At 32.7% G+C, this 18,913-nt stretch overlaps 1 protein-coding gene across 3 annotated transcripts in view; it reads right to left on the bottom strand.

The window, feature by feature from the left end:
- ADGRL3 (adhesion G protein-coupled receptor L3) overlaps nucleotides 1–18,913 on the bottom strand; it is a 352,909-nt gene that overhangs the window by 68,742 nt on the left and 265,254 nt on the right. For all 3 annotated transcript variants that reach the window (XM_045531770.1, XM_045531771.1, XM_045531773.1), the window contains 4 exons: nucleotides 17,878–18,087; nucleotides 14,312–14,532; nucleotides 2,674–2,740; nucleotides 771–862 (listed from right to left, as the gene is read on the bottom strand). In XM_045531770.1, coding sequence (XP_045387726.1) covers nucleotides 771–862; nucleotides 2,674–2,740; nucleotides 14,312–14,532; nucleotides 17,878–18,087 — 590 coding nt within the window. The remainder of the gene's footprint in view (nucleotides 1–770; nucleotides 863–2,673; nucleotides 2,741–14,311; nucleotides 14,533–17,877; nucleotides 18,088–18,913) is intronic.

The following is an 18,913-nucleotide window of genomic DNA, read 5'->3' as shown; positions in this document are numbered from 1 at the left end:
TTTTTTCAGAAAGTATAAATTAGTTAATTTTTGCCTACATAAAGTACTACTGGTGTTGAAAAATAATGTGAATATTTTCCTATCTCTGAATGGTAGGGCTTTCTGAGCATATAAAAGTGGAACTTGGGTTAAAGAACAAACATTGAAAGTTAAAAGATGATTGAAGAGATACAGACTTCTGGAGAGATTTACCTTCCAGAAGGTTGAGTGCTATTATGTCAAAGGGGGTATAAAACTTGTAGCCATATATTTACATTACAAAGTATCTGTTTACATTTGGGAAGTTTCTCTACTGAGAAGGGCAGCTGTATAAAAGCTCCTAATGCCCACATACATAATTTCAGGGTTGCTCTTCTAGGGTGGAGAATGCCCCGTTCTGTACTTGCAGATGCTACAATCTGGCTCTCATCATGTTGCTCTCAAGGAAGAGATGCAGTGAGATATTTCTTATTGCTCTAAGAAATAATAGTCTGTCCCACCCAGAAACTCTGTATTTGTTTTCAGGACAAAATGAATATAGATATTTAAAACTTAGCATATTTTAAATTAGGGTTAGAAGAAAAAAGTATCCTTGAAGATAGAACTTTATTATACTTATTTTCAGGCAGATCAAGCCACCTCAATAGTCAATAAGTGATCTTATTCAGCAAAGACAATATACTCATCTTCTTTATCATTTTTTCATAAGATTTAGATACAATCCAAAGTGAGGATAGTGTAGAGTACAAATGTAAGACAACCTATGGAAAACAAAAATAAAAATCACTTACTTGATATTATCAAGACAGCCTGATTCAGGTTTCAGTATGGCAGTATGATGAAACATTTTATACAAAGCAATCCCAAGGAAGATTACATTAAGCTGGAATGCAAAAGGTAGCATTATGTAGCATAATTGGAGTAGAGAAAAAAGCAAGTCTATTCCTTGTAATAGATGAGTTGTTCTGGGAAATTAGCTCTCACTACACTTTTAAAGAAATTGGATCACAGATGACTGCCTAGTGTTTAGTAAAGGCAAAAAGCCAGTTTTGGGAATTGGGATACCACTGAGTTACAAAGCTCTGCTATGCCAAATCATACAAATACAAAATCAGCAGCAGTTGGAATGATGCTATGGCAATTTTGAAACAACTCAAAGTCCACTGTATGTTAAAAAAACAAAAAACAAGAAACAATAAGTTTTCTCAGTGTATTATGATTTCTACAACTCTGAACATGGTTCCAAATTTATTGCTTAGGGATACATTTTTAAATACTACATTAGAAAACCCCAAATACTAAAATTAATATATTTTTGAATAACTAGTTCAAAAAGATTATAAAATGGTTAAATTCTGATGCTACAACAAATAAACTAGTATTAAAGTAGAGGAAGTCCCCAATTGCTGTATCACTAGAACCAGAGAAAGCATATGATTTAGAACAAAACATAAAGCTTCAGTGTAAATTCTATATACTACATGTATGTAAACTGTATAGTAAACCACACATTGAATTGCCCTTTGCCACCTAATTAACATATATTTTTCAAAATTTTGGATTAGTGGGGTCTCGGAAAGCCCAATTAAAAGCCCCATTGAGATTCTCTCAATAATACAAGTTCATAATCCTTTATCAATCATCTCCAAATCCAAGAAGTCTGAAAGTTTTTAAAACAGTGAAAGTTTAAAAAAAATCTATTCAGTGGCCAAAAAAGTCTATCCTGAACTAAATCCATTTGGTGGGGAAACCTGATTTGAATTGATATAAGGCTATCCATTGTCTGTATTCTACTTGCTCTTACCTTTCCTATTTCTTTCTTTTTTTCTGTGGAAATATTGTTGTGTTTGGTTACAGAGTGCTGCCTAGTCTGTGAGTATTGGTTGATGTGTCTGATTTGGGGTAACTGCCTATTCCCCATTAGGGACATTATATATTATGCACTATATGTGCCATATTACCATTCTAAAGTCTGAAAATTTTCTAAATTACAGAATACATCTGGCCCAAGGATTTCAGATAAGAAATTACAGACCTATATTTTATTTAAAGTCAAGAAGCTAACATTTTATTCAAAAATTGGGTAACTTTGTAATTTAAAAATGATATATAAATAATGTTACTAAAAATTTTATCTAAATGTGAATAAATCAAGATATTACGCATTTAAAAGTAAAAAAAGGAAGCATGATTCCAGAATGCACGCCTAATTTGCTTGTGCCATTCTCAAGTGAAATCCTTTTGAATTTCAATGTTTTCAAGATTTATATTAAAAAAAAAAAAAAAAACCCTGAAGGAACACTAAGGTGTTTTCCCACCTTTCTAATTCCTGTTCATTCCCAATTCAAATTATCCAAAAGAAAAACAATGGAAATATACTGTTGTCAAACTTAAAGTCACCACTGTTCAAATATCTACAAAACCAAATGGATTATGTTAGATTAGACCCCTGAGTAGCCATAACATTGCATAAAGTCTTGCAAATGCATGTTTTCTTCTCCCACCGGCTTTGATTAACGGTTTTACAACATAAAAGTAGACTATAATGAGTGTCTAATTGCTTGAGTTATGTAGGGTCAAAAAACTACATGCTTCCCCCAAATTAACCTATGTAAATTAAAGATAGTCAATACAGGGATAGTGAAAGTTTTATTTCTCGACCTGGGAAACACATAGTTAATTAGGAGTTCTTACCATAATTATCAAGGTCGCTGGTCCTATAAAACTCCAAATGAAGTAGGTGTCAAGTCGGAGCCAACATCTGCAATGAAACACAAGGGAGAGAAAGCATTCAAGGACTGGGTATAGGACATACATCAAGAGTGAGCGAGTGACAGAGAAGAATGTGAGCTGCAAAGTATTCCATTGGGAGACAGGAAATATTACATGGCTTGTTCATTTAAATGCTGAATTATGTGCCCAATTTCTGACAGCACTATTGATGGAGTAAGATAATTACCCCTGGAGGAAGCAGGAAAAAAAATGGCACTGGCCCTATTTGCTAAGGCCTTTTGTGTCTGTCACAGAAACCTTAAAAAAAGGAAAAAGAAAGAAAGCAACAGCCATGCTTGTAGCCATTAAATAGAGTAGCTTTAAGCTATCCTTTTCTCTCCAATTATGGTGCTACATAACCTGTCTATCAGCTGTCAGCCAAAGTAACATTTTCCCATCAAGAAGATCTGAAGAAATTCAGTACAAAGAAGAAATAAATTTGGTATCAGAAGACTGAAGTTTAATTAGGTTGGGCAGCCAACCTTTGAGAGTTCTGGAGTCTTAAAAAGTGCATTGTTACTGCTCGTACTTCTGGGGTTGCAAATGATCCTTAGCATCCCATGAAGTTGATTCATGACTCAAAAGTAAATTATTAATCACTTAATTTCAGCTACATTTAATACTCCCCCAATTCATAAAGCCTCTGGGAAATTACATTTTCATTCCTTAGGATGACAGGAAGACAAAATGGAAGTGACTAGTTATGAGAAAGATGAATATAAATTTTGAACAAATTACATTTGATGTTAAAAATAATATCTTCAATTATTTGCCATTTTACTGTATTTGAGGCATAATTAAAAATAAAACATCCCCAGTGGTAGTTTGCTATGTGGTGTGCTATGTGGTCTAAGCCTGCAAATCCTGAGTACTTAAATTCTGTGATTATAAAAATGTTACTTAAATATAAGCAATAATGGAATAACAGAAAAGCTAAGAAAGGAATTTATAAATGCCTATCAATAAAGGAATGGATAAATATGTTCTATTCATATGATGAAATGTTACAAAATAGTTAAAAAGAAGTAGATCTACATATGTCAATAGGATAAATCAAAAATCAAGGTGAGTAAAAAAGGTGATGGATCTATACTATAAATATATCAAAAATATATACAATATGGTGTATATATATGTTATACATATATTAAAAACCACCCCTTTAAGACAATACTTTACATGTTTCATAGATGTGTATATATGTATTCATATTATATATTTATATATAGATATGGAAAGAAAAAAAATCGCTAAACTCATGACAGTGGTTGCCTCTCACATGATAGTATAGAAGACTAGAAGTGGACCAAAGGGGCTTAGCCATATGTTTCATTTTAGTAATTACTGAAAACAAATATACTAATAGTTTTAATATATGAGTGATGGAGGCAGTGATGTTTATTATAGTTTTAGGTTTTCTTTTCACTAATTTTTAATTTTTTTAACAAAAAAGTTCAAGAGCTAGGTTTTTAAGCAAAAAAAAAAAAAAAAAAAAGAAAAAAGAAAAAAGAAAAAAAAAAGAAAAGAAAAAGAAAAAAGAAGAGGAAAAAAAAAACCCAAAACCAAAAACCGATTCCCTATAAAAAAATCAATTTAAAAACCACAGAGTCTGGATGCCTTCTATTAAGTTAAATACATGCAAACTAGTTTCAGTAGAAGTACAACAGACAGTCCAATAAGAAACTGACTACAAGTCCCTATTTTTTACATAGACAAGATAGTTTCTCTTTATTCAAAGTAATCCTAATAATTCTGTTTGGAAAAAAAACAATGCTATTAGCAAAGCAATCAATGTTTAATTATTAGCTATTAGTTTGTGTAATCAGTATCCTTTTCTTGTGTTGTTCAAAAAATTTGGACATAGAAAACAGGAATGTGATGCTACCTATAAACACAAACAGAGAACTCTGTGTTGAAAATTGTCTCCCTTCTTACCATAGGCTACCATCCTAATAAATGTGTGTGTATGTGTGTGAGAGAGAGAGAGAGAGAGAGAGAGAGAGAGAGAGAGAAACTTGTGCAAGGAAAATTTTCATGGGTCTCTCTGTGTTCTGAACAAAGGTCTTATTCTCCCTCAGGATAAAAATAATAAATGACAAAGCATGGACATTATCCCATCACACACACACACACACACACACACACACACACACTCATGTATTCCGGGAATGGTGCTGAAATTACAGCAATGTGATATAATACTAATAATACACTTAAGAATGGCTGTTAATAGTACAGCTCTTGTTATTTTGTAGGTCAAACAAGTTTTTAAGAGCTAATCTGAGAACTAAAACATTTTCAGCAAATTTTTTACAGGAAAATGTGCTTCAATATTATTTTACAGATTAAGGACATCTTAAACAAATACCTTTCATTACATTATTAATGGTTGTCTTGAACTAAGGGAATTTTAAAATTTTAAATAGTCTCACCAAATGCTTTGTTAAAATAAAATAATGTCATTAAATTATTTCCTTAAGAATCTTTAATTTTTTGAAAACTGTCTCAACTTAGCAAATGTTTTACTTGGAAATGAGCTTTTGGCATAGTGATCTCCTCTAAATGTGAAAGGTCAATTAGAAATTATCAGTTTTATTCTTTAAGGAAGTTTTTAATATCTATTTGGTAAAATAGATTTGAATCCCCTTTGAGATTGAACCATGAAAGAGGCAACATGAAACTTGTAAAATGTACTGAGTAAATCACCCCTCCATGCAGGGCTGCCCAGGCATTACTATCTTCTGGAAAGCTGTGTGGCAAGAATCCCTTTTCTAATTTGATTGCCATATGGCCACACCTGCTGTTGTTTTTGGCCACATGCTGGCTTTTTCAAAGCTTTCTGTGTTTCTTCCTTTTCCCATTAACTACCTTAAAAATTTGCATGATTCCTGCCCTGATTCACAGTGACAATGTTGAAACAATTCAGCCTGGCTTTAAGGTGAAAAAAAGTATTACGTGGGATGCACACATATGTGCACCTATAACCCACCTCACAGTATTCTGAGTTTGGCCATTCAGTGTCATTTGGATACAATGTGAAGCTACTGGGGTTAAGGGGAGACCAGGCCAGATTAGTGAGAAAAATGCTAGAGGACCAATTTATCATACTAAACACAATCAAGTCCAGTCTACAAATGGCCTGATAGAACTGCTGTTGAAGAATATGATTTATCTGAACATTGCCTTTATCCACCAAGCAACATTTATTTTGTGACATCTGTAATTCTGATAGGTCATTTCGTATTTAATTTTTAAGCTATCTCAATTTCTTTGTTAAAAATGAACTTTAATCGTGTGTATAATCTATACGTTATGTTTATAGAAGTACTGTGACAAAAGACACGACTTAGGGTTGAGAAAGCAAGTTCATTCTGACTACGCTACATGTTTATTTCAATCAATACTAAAAATTTTTTGATACCAGATAGATACTGGAATTCAAAGAAACACTTGTCATATACTGAGAACTTTGATTTTTCCTTTGTAAAAAACACTATCTAATACAAATGTCTTTGAAATTCTTTTTATAGCATATTTCTTTCAAATAATAAAAGCAACATATATTATTAGAGATATGATGAATTCTTACCAAATTAATACAAGTTTATTTGTCTCAGAACTCTAAAGGACTGGTGCTAATCCAAAAGAATAAATGGTCTGAATTATTTTATTCTAAAATATAAGAATCATTATAAATTAATAATAAAAGCATTGATATCCCATAAAAAATGTCAATTGCCAGTCTAACAAGTACTATCTTCACGTTTACTCACAAAGGAAAAAAATAAAATAATAAATCAAATGAATTTCTCAATACAGGACAAATTAATTTCTCAGAAAAGAACAATGGAAAACCATACTTCTAAAGTTTATCATCTTCTACTGCTAAACTACTCACCATTTTATTATTATCGGTCATTTAGAATAGGCATGAGTTTGTGTTTGGAAAAATAGTAAGGTCAATTACCCAACATCCATAAATGTCACCCAATACATATATTTTACAATGGTTTAAGATACTGATAAATAACACTACCAAAGTATAGTTCTTTCGTCAAAGTTAGCATGTTGAATGTAGTGTCACTAAGACACTTTGGGACACTCTGTTCTATTATTGGTTTAATTCACTCTTACCAAAGCATTATAGATGTCTGACTATTTACCGAAGTTTTTTGAAGTAATGTTAATTAGCAATGGTTTCTGCTTCATTTTCCACAGGGTGCTAAATCACAGACTAAACTCTTCATGGTGAGTATTAAACGTAACCAGTAAACAATATCTGGCTACTCTAAGACCATAAAATTCACAAGGCTTAATTATATCAGGTTGTTTATGAGAATTTTTAAACTGTATAATATGCATCCTTTTCTCTGTAACGTATGTTGATAGCTCTCTATTTGTTTTATATATATCTGCCAAGGTTGAGAGCCTTAAGAAAGGAAGAATGAAAACAGGGCAGGAAAGAAGGACAGGAATGGGAAAAGGGACAGGTACATACTTCAAGCACAATAAAACTAGCTCTAAATTCATTGCGTCATATGTTTGTCAAGGATTTTCTAAATTGCAATTTCCATCATAGCACACTCACATATCTGATCTTGAAACACTTTGCAAGCAAGGCTATGAATTAGAAAAAAAGGTTCACACAGTAATGCAGGCAGGAATGGAATACAATCGGGGTAGTCAAGAGTTGCATTTGTGGTTCAGCTACAGTTTTGGATCTTAGAATTAAAAATGAGCTTTAATACATCAAATATAGGTTGTGCTGTCTTTACGTCCTCAACATGTTATTTTTTACAAAAAGGTTTCACTATATCTCCAGCAAAATGCATCCCACATACTTATGATGGACTACAAAGGTAAGAACAGCACTATCTGTTATAATTTATTGATACTACTAAATGTTGGAGTAATTCCTATGTTCTCACCTTGCCTAAGGTAATAGGAGATGATATCATAAAAATTGTAATCACTACTCTATTAAATGGTTGCTTTTAAATACAATTTATTTTATAATTAAAACAATGTTGCTGATCATGAAGTTTGTATTTCTTCATTTTCATCAGCCAAATAATAGTACTAATTCTAATAAAGAGTTCAAATTTAATAAATTCTTATATATGGCAGACATTTTACACACACACTCCTATACATATCTACATGCACACACATACACATATGTATGTGTTTCCACACATATACACATACAGTTTCAAACATCACAATAGTCCCTCAAGGTACTTACCATTGCCTTCACTTCACAGGTTAGGAAAGTGAAACTAGGTAAACTAAAATGACTTGCCCTCAGCCACATCGGTAATAAGTAGTTGAGCTTGAATTTTATTCTAGTCTACCTGACTCCAAAGTCCCTGTGGCTACTGAACGTTTCTCCAAGAGAATAACGATACAAGTGATGAAAGAAACAAAACTATAGTTTAGCTGATAATTATAAATTCTCAGTGAGTAGATGAAAAATGTATATGCTATATATAATGCACAGGTTATTGAAACATGTCCCAAGAGAAAAGATTTTTCTAACTATATGGTCATCTCTTGATGGCAGTAAAAATTTTATTATTAAGTAGCTTTATTGCAATACAGCTATGTGTCATAAATCACTCATTTAAAGTGCATAATTAAATTGTTTTTAGTATATTTAAGAACTGTAAAACCATCAGAATAATCTAATTTGACATTTTCATTGCATCAAAAGGAAACTCCGTACCCATCGGCTCTCACTCCCCTTTGTCTGCCCCCTTTGCCCTGCAACAGTTCCCCCCTCTCTCCCCAGTCCTAGAAACCACTGTATTTTCTGTCTCTAAAGATCTGCCTATTCTGGACATTTTATATAAACGAGAACATACAACATGCAGTCTTTTATGACTGGCTTCTTTAACATATTTAAGGTTTATCCATTTTGCAGCATGTACTTAATACTTAATTTTTATTACTTAATACTTAATTTTTATTGCCAAAAATATTCCATCATACACATATTATCACATTTAGAAAATATTTTTATCATTTGATGAGCACGGGCCATTTATGTTTGCCAAAAGTTTCTACTTTTTGGCTAACACAAATAATGCTGCTATGAACACCAAATGCTTATATACAATTGACCTACGTTTTCACTTTTCTAGGATAAGTACTTAGGAATAGAATTGCTAGGTCATTTGGTAACGATGTTCAACATTTTGAAGATCTCTCAAACTACTTTCTGAAGTAGCTAGTTATACCATTTTACACTGCTCCCTCCAAGTTTTCCACATCTTCAACATTTGTTATTATGTGCCTTTTATTACAGCCATCTTAGTGGACAAAGTCATGATATATTAACAAACGATCTCTAGATGTATAATGATAGCTGAGGAAATCATCATACTTCTTGGATCCTAGTAAGAACTCACATCCAATATTTAATGTTAAGCCCAACGTTTCATTGCATTTTGAAAAGAACAAGACAGCAACCCGATGATCTCTAATATAACTTCAATATGGCTGACTTCTTAACAGAAAAATTATACTCAACTCAGAATTCTTATGTATGATGATCATTTTGTCTAACCATAGAGTTCTTGGGTGATAAAACAATGACACAATTAACCCTCAGTCTCAATTGTACATACACATAAAACATGTTCTTGGCCTTTAACAAAATAACATATAAACATACACATGTAGTTTCCAAACACATATTGAATGATTATTTTGATAGGTAAATGAAAAATAATTCTTTGTTATCCATATACTATTTCCCACTGGCTAAGTTACAGTCAGACACACCTGGTGATAGTATTCCAGTGAGGTAGATGCCTCATGCCAATAAAATTTTATAATTAATAAGTATATTTATTAACGTCATATAATTGCTAGAAAAATGCTCCAAATGAAAATATAGTTTCTTATGAGTGGGTTGAAATGTTTAGAAATTGTGAACAAATATATTAAATACATCTGTGCATATAACTTGTTGATACTATCAAGTTCAATGTTCCTTGGCTAAGCTCTTTCTTGAATACTACTACAATCTGGTATTTAAAAAAAATCAATAACCACTTTTCTACCCAAATGATTATGCTAGTTAGATAATGAAGTGAAAATAAAGAAATTTGGGGGCTTTTAGCTAACAGAGGAGAGACTACCCCTTTCAGAGATGCTCTTATGCTAGTGAGCTAGGGAGACAAATGTAAGATTTAATAGATGATTTATAACAATTTTCAGACCATAAAATTTGATTTCAATTATTTTTAAGAGCTCGGCTATTCCTCCAGTACTCAAGGATGTTCTGATCGATTATAATGTTCATGACTTAATCCACATCTTTTAGAAACCCCTTATCAATTTTCTAGCTTAGATTTTCTCTCTTAGGCAATTCTCTGGGCTTAGTGCCCTCCCTCCTCCTGGTACCCACTTCTAATACCTTCTTCCATTCAACCCAGATAGTAACCACTGTTTCTTAATTGTATACATGAGATTGGGAGGAAAATGCTATAAACTATTAATGTGATTTTTTTCTTTAAATAAAAATTAACTGTTCAAACACTTTGCAATTTTTGGTAATATTGCAGTAATTAAAGTTTAAATGAACTGATTAGTTTCAGGTCATAAAACCTGAGTATTTAGAACTGGATTTCCAAATCTTTCCTATTTGAATTATTGTTAAATCAATGCCAGCCTTTGCTATAGTTTTCTTCTGATAGTATCACACTGGATGGCTTTGCTGAATGTCCACATGAACAATAGTATGGGAGACAAAAAGAAGATACAAAAAGAGAGATGAAATGGAAATAAATGCCCACTATTAACAGTGCAATATAGACCTGTGGTTCATTAGCAGAAATTTATTTAAAAAAAAAAAAAAGACTATTGGTATTTTAGATGGATTATTTAAATGTCTGATTATTGTGACCAAATAATTATTCCAAGTACATTCTTGAGTATAATGTCAATAAAGATAAAAAGGTTTCATTAAACAAACCTCAAAAAATAATGACTCTCTTACAAACATTGCAAATTGATGGCAAACTAAGCAGCTTCTCAGAGTAAAATTATGCATGCTTTCTGTGTATGTGTTTTGTACATAATAATAAATTCAACAGTCCTAATAACATTTCACAGAAAACACATCACTTAGAGTATATCTAGAATAAAACCAGTGAATGTAAAATAGCTGGCAATATTTCTCTGAATTCTGGCTAATTCCACTTTATTTTAGACTGTGTACTGTACATATTTGTATTTAACAATCAATGTAGGGTATAGGAAGGTAACATCAGCAAACAAATGAGAGATAGCAGATTTTCATGAAAAATGAGTCATATTGTAAGTAGAGAGTGGGAAATGCCATATGAAATAAGATTAAAAAAACAAGCAACAGTAACAGAAACTGGAACAATAAAGACAGATTTGATAATAAGGGATAAGGTATATAATTCTATACACAGAAATCTTCCAAGTTGTGTAAAAATTCATTGCTTATATTTTTCTTTAGGAAGATGTCTTGATTAAACCCTGATGGAAACATGATCCATTCATTTTTGCTTCTCAAGTAAACACTAATGACTGAGTAATAGTTCTATTTTCAATACCTGATTCTTCAATGGGCAAAACAGCACTGTATAGAGAATGGGTTCGAGGAATTCCTCAAGGGTAGAAGTTAAACATTTTTTCCATGTACTCTGAAGGCCTCTCTGTGGATAATTTAAAAGGTACAAAAACCAAGATACTAAAATGCTTTATGCCTACCTGTGAAATAATTTTAATGTCATTTCCCCTATAGCTTTTCTCTCTCTTTTCCACATATCCTGCCTTTTCTCTGTATCTGTTTCGCTTCTCCTCATGTTGAGAAAAATCATAATCACAAAACTAAACAATTGTTAAGGTTTGTTTTAAATCAGTGCCTAGGAAATAAATTAGCCTCTTTTCCCACTCAGTAACAATGTCAGTAAAACGAGAGGTTCCAGTCATGCATGGTGTAGGAAATTAAAGCAATGATGGCCAAAGCTTTAACAAAGTCACAAGAGACTACATATTATTGATTCTAAGAAAAGATAGATTACTACTATCCAGAAAATGACATCGATCTCAAAATAAATGACTAAAACACAAAGCAAACAAGCTCAGTCAGTTCAGTAACAGAGAAATTTGCAAATACCTAAGGATAAAAAAAGTTAACATAAAACAGTAACAACAAAAAGCAAATCAGGAAGCGCAGGACTGCAAAATTGAACTATTTAACAATATTTGAAATAGTGTAAGTTCACAAATAACTGTATCACTCAACTTAATTTCTTAGTTAGTGGGAATATACATTAACCAAATGATCTAAGTGGAAGGACTGCTAATGGATTTCTTTTGAGTTGATGAAAATAGTCTAAAATGAGATAGTGGTAATGAGCATGTAACACTGTGAACATCCTAAAAACAACTGGAGTGTATACCTTAAAAGAGCGAACTTTGTGATATGTGAATTATATCCATAAAAATGTTACATAAAAAAAAAACTGTGATCAATCTAATACCCTTCCGCTAAGATGTCTTCAGAGGCAACCTTAGACAATATGTATTTTTTTCTAATCCTAGTCTGTTCCACAGTCATCTCTGAGATCCACAGAATGAACTCTGACTTGACTACAACTCATAAAGTTTAAAGAATAGTTGTTAGTTACATTTAGATTTTAGACAAATGGCTCTATATAGCCTGTCACTATAGTCAAGGAAAAAAAACTCAACAGAATTAGATGGTCTTCTTTGAATAGCACCAATGCATGTGCTCTTTTAACTATGCACCCAATAACTCTGGCATCCTCTTCTTCTCGCTCCCTCCCTATGAATCCTCACTTCTGGGAAGCAAATTGCTTTCTTGATAGCATATTCAGACTGCTGAATGCTGGTGGAAAGTCATGAAATTTGGCTTATTAACTCTGATACAAATTGAAGTTATCTAAGCTCATCTGAACCTTCACTGCTACTTGGAAATCTTTTTATTAATGTCTAATTGGATCCTCAACACATTTTCCATAGTGTTCATTTCAAAGCCTTTCAAATCTCCTGTTCTCTGAATGTGGCCTCACCTATTCCCTCAGCAGAAGTCAGTATCTTTTACTTGATGGAAAAGATCCTCTGCTTCAAAATGAACTTTATCTGTCCTTCACAGTCACTTCAGAAGAGAAAGGTAATTTTACTATTGTTAAAAAAAATGCTAGTTTATTCGAAATAAACCTGACTTGGTTTATCACACATCTGCCACCATCTAGCTCTGTCACTGTGGGCAAGGCAACTAATTTATCTGGTCCTTGATTTTCTCATCTATAAAATTAATGTCATGGACTTGGTGAACTCTAAGGCCACTTTTCAGTACTAAATCAACGTTTTCCTGATCTTCTGTTAAATCTTCTATCTTTCTACCTCCCAGGACCTTTCCCTTTCATTGAGCCCATATATACTGAATACAAATGAGGCACAAGGTATTTTCTCTCCATTAATCTCCTCTTATCAACTTGATTCTTCTCACTCTAGACATGCTTAAGACTTCATCTTTTAAAATCCTCCTTCATTATTGTTATCACATAAGTTATTTCACCATTTTTCAATCAAATGACTTCAGGGTGTAAATGATACTTGAACACTCTACTTTCTCACTATTAATTTGTCTCTTCACACCTTCCAGTTTGGCTTCTGCTTCCAACACTTTATCAAAATAGTTATTGCAAAGGTGAAATGATTTTTTTCCTCAGTGCTTATCTGACTCGAATTACCTTTGACATAAAACACCACCAATAGTATTCTGAAAAAACATCTTGACATTTTCTTCTCACTTTCCTTGAACTTGATTTTCTTTCTAAATTCTCTTTCTAAGGCTCTGCTTACCTCTTCTCTTTCTCTACTTTTATTTTCTCTCCTGGGGCTATTGAAACGTTCATTCGTTCTGAGAATCTGAACTGTTATATTTATGTAGAATACAAAAATATTTTTAGCTGAACTCCTTTCTAATATGCTGGACATCTCTCCATATATGTCCCATCGATTTGAAGTTATGTTGAAAATAAATTTCATCCCTACACCCCACCACCCATCTAGGAGAAAAAAGAGGACAAACACAACTACCCCTGCTCCTATAGTCTTTCTGTTAATGATATAAAAAGCTGTCCAGTGACTAGAACTGACATTGTCAGGAAGAAGAGAAGCCACCTATGTCAAGGACTGCATGATGGACACATGGTTTTTCATAAAGCTAGTTCTTCATTTGACAAATGTTCCGAAATTCTGAAAAAAATATTTAAATTATCATCTCCTTATAATGCCTCAAGACTGTGATGCAGAGATGAAAAAATTATACTGCTTTAAAACAGCGTAATCCTGAGTCTCAAGATTTTTTTTCTTTTTACATCATAACCAAAGTATAAGCATGAACTGAATTATACCCATTTGCTGCTCCAGCTCCTTCATTTATTGCTATGAGGTAAAATAAAGACCTTATCTTCCAAGAAAATACAAAGGTTTTATTTCCACTAGATTTAAAAAGAGATAAAAGAAAGAAAGAAAATAATGTACTCACACTTTATCTGTTCCATAACTCCTGTAGTCTACTGCAGCCGACACAGCCACAATGAGTGCAGGCATCCCATAACCGACCAGATAAAAGTATTTCCTACGTGAATGTTCACTCTCAAAAACTTCCACCAGCATGATATAGAGCTGCACTCCCTCCAGGAACATCCAGGTGAAGGCAGCCAAGAAGAAGAAATGTAAGAGGGCAGCAAAAACAGCACAGGCAATCTAGGAAAAGGAACAAATAATTCAGTCAAATAACAACCCCATGGAATATCTGTTCACTGCCATAAAACCAAATTAAATATTTACCAAGACTACCTTAAAGATAGGGCTGCAGAACAATGCTCTGGAGAAGATTCTTAAACTACAGATATTAAAAACTAATATAATTAAATATAAACTATCTTTGAAAACAGGATTTAACATTCATAATGGCTTATGGATGACGGTATAGCATTAGAATAAGGAAAAATGATAATATTCAGGAAAAATTCTAGTAAGAGCCTATGAATAATTATTATTGAGATTAGTTTAAACATTTAAAAATAGATCTCAAGACATTTTTTCTCATGGCCATAATCATGTGTGTGCTAACATAGTAAGTTCTTTAATTGTTAATGAAAGAGAAACATTAAAACTAAAGGAAATAAAAGCTCTTAAAATTAAATAACATAGTCAATTTCAGTTTTTTTTATGATGAGATTATTAATTATTATTGATTGCTTGTTTATTTCTTTCCTGCCTTGTTTCAGAAAGGCTCTAAGGTGACTTTGGAAAGTTTGTGCTACACAAGTGTAACCAGAACTAAGTGGGAAAACTAATATTGTTTTCAAAAATGTATTCTTTTGTAAATTAGTTTTTAACTACAAATAAATACTGGTTCTGAATGAAAAAAATGGATGTGGTTAAAGTTAAATGTACTAGACGTGCTTTCTTTCCCTGTTTTTTTGTTATTGTACTAAATATTGGTCTAGACGAGCTTGGCAAAAACAATAAAAAATGGTAGCCAGCCCTTATTTTTGTATATTTCCTAAGGTACTACAAGTTTCAGCTGACCATCTATTAATTTCCTATTCTTATATCAGTTCTTGAAATTCTCACTCCTTTGGGTTCTCCCTTTTTTTATTGGAAGTCCTGATTAAAATCTATAGCGCCTACTAGAAAAGATCAACCAACTTTTAGAAATTTTCAGAGTAGTACAGATTCATTGATGAGTACGACCCTTAAGAAATGAGACACAGGACAGTCAGCTTCCCCGGGTTAGAGAGATGCGAATGAAGGAAAGACAGGGAAGTCGAGTGTCTGAGGCAGAGAGAGAAATCGGGTCCTAAATACTATGTGGGGTGCAGAAGAGATACCTCCGCAGTAGTAAGAGTAAAGACTAGTTTTGCTGAGCTGCACTCCACCCGTGTTTTTCATATCAATCATTGTTCATTATATTACTTGTCAGAATTCAGTTTTGTGCAGTATGCAATGTTTGGTGGAGTTTTTCATACCATATGTAACATCAGGAAACAAAAATAAGAATAAGGTTTCTAAATGAAAAGAAATCACACAGTATTTGAATCGCAAGCTAACAAGAGAATAAAATGATATCTTCTTAGAAAATAACACAATTTTCCATTTCTTACATTTTAGAGTTAGAATTTCAACTATTAATTTTTGTTATCATAAGGCTTTACTTTTTGGAGGAAAGAAATGTGTGTACTTTGATTGCTTATTCATAGGTATGCATTTATGGGAAAAGCTGTCGTATTAGTATATGATACCCAATTAAAAATATAACCACCATAATTGTACCCTTTGCAGTCATTAATCATGAATGTGTAATCACAAACATGAATTCAAATGCATTTTTATTGTACAGTACTCCATAAATATGGACACACGCCACAGAATAGCATTAAGTGAATGAACTATTTATTATGCTTACAAGCCTTCTAAAAATGAAAGTTTTCTGCTCATTTGCAGTTTTAGTCATGAGAACAAACTTGTACCAAGCACAGAAACCTTAAGTAAACTGAAACTGCATCTCAAAAATTTTAAGTGGGCATAAAATCTGTGTTATAGATTAGATATTGTCTGTTATTTATATCTTCTGTTTGGTTTTACCAAGAACAATTGGTTACTGTTGTTCCTTTTGTTTTCTTTTTTTCCCTTCCTCTTTTCCTTCCCTCCTTGATATGACTAAATGTAGGTAGTAGTTAAAGTACGAAGTTGGCACTTGAAGATGTGACCAGAAATCAAGCAAATATAAAGTGCCAAAGAAAATTTGGGAAGAGTTCATATACTCTAAAAATTACCTGCAGCTTGTACTACTTTACCAAATATGTCCATTAGAAAAACTCTTTTTAGACGTGCAGATTTTAATTTAGTGTCTGGTTTTTAAGATCTATTACGAAGCTTATAAAATAACAACTACATCTGTTAAGATATTCCTCCATTCTCTAAACAATTTTATTAAACTTCCTGCAGTACTTAGCTCTGTGATTTAAAAAATAAACAAAATAATGACAATATACACTTATTTAGAAAGATAAGTTTTTAAAACAATTTCTAAAGCAGTGTTTTACATCTCACTGCTGATAGGAATGCAAAATGATACAGCCACTTTTTTGAGGACAGTTTGGCAGCTTCTTACAAGATTAAACATACTGTTACTATACAATCCAGCAATTATGTTCCTTGGTATTTACCCAAGGGAGTTGAAAACTTATGTTCACACAAACACCTGCACATGAAGGTTTATAGCAGTTTTATCAGAATTGCCAAAACTCAGAAGCATCCAAGATGTCCTTCAGTAGGTGAATGGATAAACAAACCGTGGTACATCACATAATAGAATATTATTCAATACTAAAAATAAATAAGCTATCAGGTAATGAAAACACAGAAAGGAAACTTAAAGATCTATTACTAAGGGAAAGACACCAATATGAAAAAGCTACATATTGCATGATTCTAATTATATGACATTCTGGAAAAGCCAAAACTTTGGAGACAATACAAAAAAGACCAGTTGCTATGGGTTAGGGGAAAAAGAAGAATGAATAGCAGGAGCACAGAGAATTTTTAGGGCAGTGACAATACTCTGTATTATGCTTTAAGGGTAGATATATGCCATTATATATTTGTCCAAACTCAGAATGTACAACACCAAGAGTGAACTGTAATGTAAATTATGAAATCAGGTGATAATGATGTGTCAGTGTAGGTTCATCAATTGTCACAAATGTACCACTCTGGTGGGAGATGTAGATAATAGAGAAGGGTATGCATGTGTAGGGGGAGGGGTATGTGGGAAATCTCTGTATTTTCTGCTTAATTTTGCTGTAAAGCAAAAACCACTCTAAAAACCAAATCTATATATATATATAAAAGCATACACCTCTTTCATATCATTCACTGCTTCTTTATGACAATGGGACATGAAAAATGGAACACTGGGTAAGATGTGAAAATTAGCATCTATCTTAGATAACGGGAAGAGAATGAATATTTCTGCTATTGGCGGTATTGGAAAGGTGGAAGTGGAAAAATTCTTTACTAGTATCAATACAGGTTGCTTACGGGTTGGTCAGTTCGGTTGATCCCAATCAGGAAGAGCAGCTCTGCTACAAACAGGCTGATGCAGAGGTTCTTGTGGATGGTGTTACGGTCACTCTGGAGCCCGCGGAAAAAGCAAAATGTGAAGATGCAAATCAGGAGACAAACAAGGGACAGCAAAATTCCAACCCACGTGATCACATCCAGAAGAAGGTCATGGACCGCATCACTGTGCTGGAAACACAACAAAAAAGCCGTAAGTTGCACTTATACATAACCAGTTATCAAGTTTTATAAGGACCTAGATTCAGGAAACATGATTTTAATAATGCAGGAAGTATTCTCCACACCCACCATGAATAAAATAACTTAATTATTTGGATTTTCTATTCCGTAGACAAAGCACTTAATCTCTTCTCTGAGGTATAAATCAGTTTGATATTCAGAGATGACAATGGGCTTTGCTCCTTTCTTAACTATATACATTTTCAGAATACAAGTAGTTGAAGTAGATCTACTTAATTCTGGCCAAAGACTTCAAAGTAAAACTTTTTTAAAAATCTATATAATTTTTTTTAAAACTAAATTTGGACAACTCCTAAGGAATAATATTTTAAAAATTAAGGTATGCACATAGGGAAATGGTATTTCAGCTCACTTAAGGGTCTTTTATTAAAAAAGCAATTCCTTTGTCTTATGAATCTTTTATCAGAATTTCCAAGGTTGAGTCTTATAAGTATGTATTTTTATAAAGATTCCCAGTTAATTCTGATGAATACCCACATATGTGTACCATTTATTTGGTGGGGAGATCTAAAAGGCTGAGGATAGTCATTGGATTTATATTCATATTGAATGGCTTAAGGAGATCAGAAAGTTTGATCCTCGAAAGGTTTTGCAAGAATAGAGCCTATTATCTGTAGACAGAAAATATATATTCAGAATTACTATACCAAAGAGCAGCATAAAACAGACAGTGGAGCTAAGAAACAAGGAAAAGTTCATGAAAACTTCCATACTGAAACTGCATGTTTTAGCTCTGTTAGAATAGTACTGTGAG

The sequence above is a fragment of the Lemur catta genome, chromosome 19 (assembly GCF_020740605.2).
Source record: "Lemur catta isolate mLemCat1 chromosome 19, mLemCat1.pri, whole genome shotgun sequence".
Lineage (NCBI taxonomy): Eukaryota > Metazoa > Chordata > Mammalia > Primates > Lemuridae > Lemur > Lemur catta.
The sequence above is the reverse complement of the archived record's forward strand: the minus strand, read 5'-3'. Positions and strand labels throughout refer to the sequence as shown.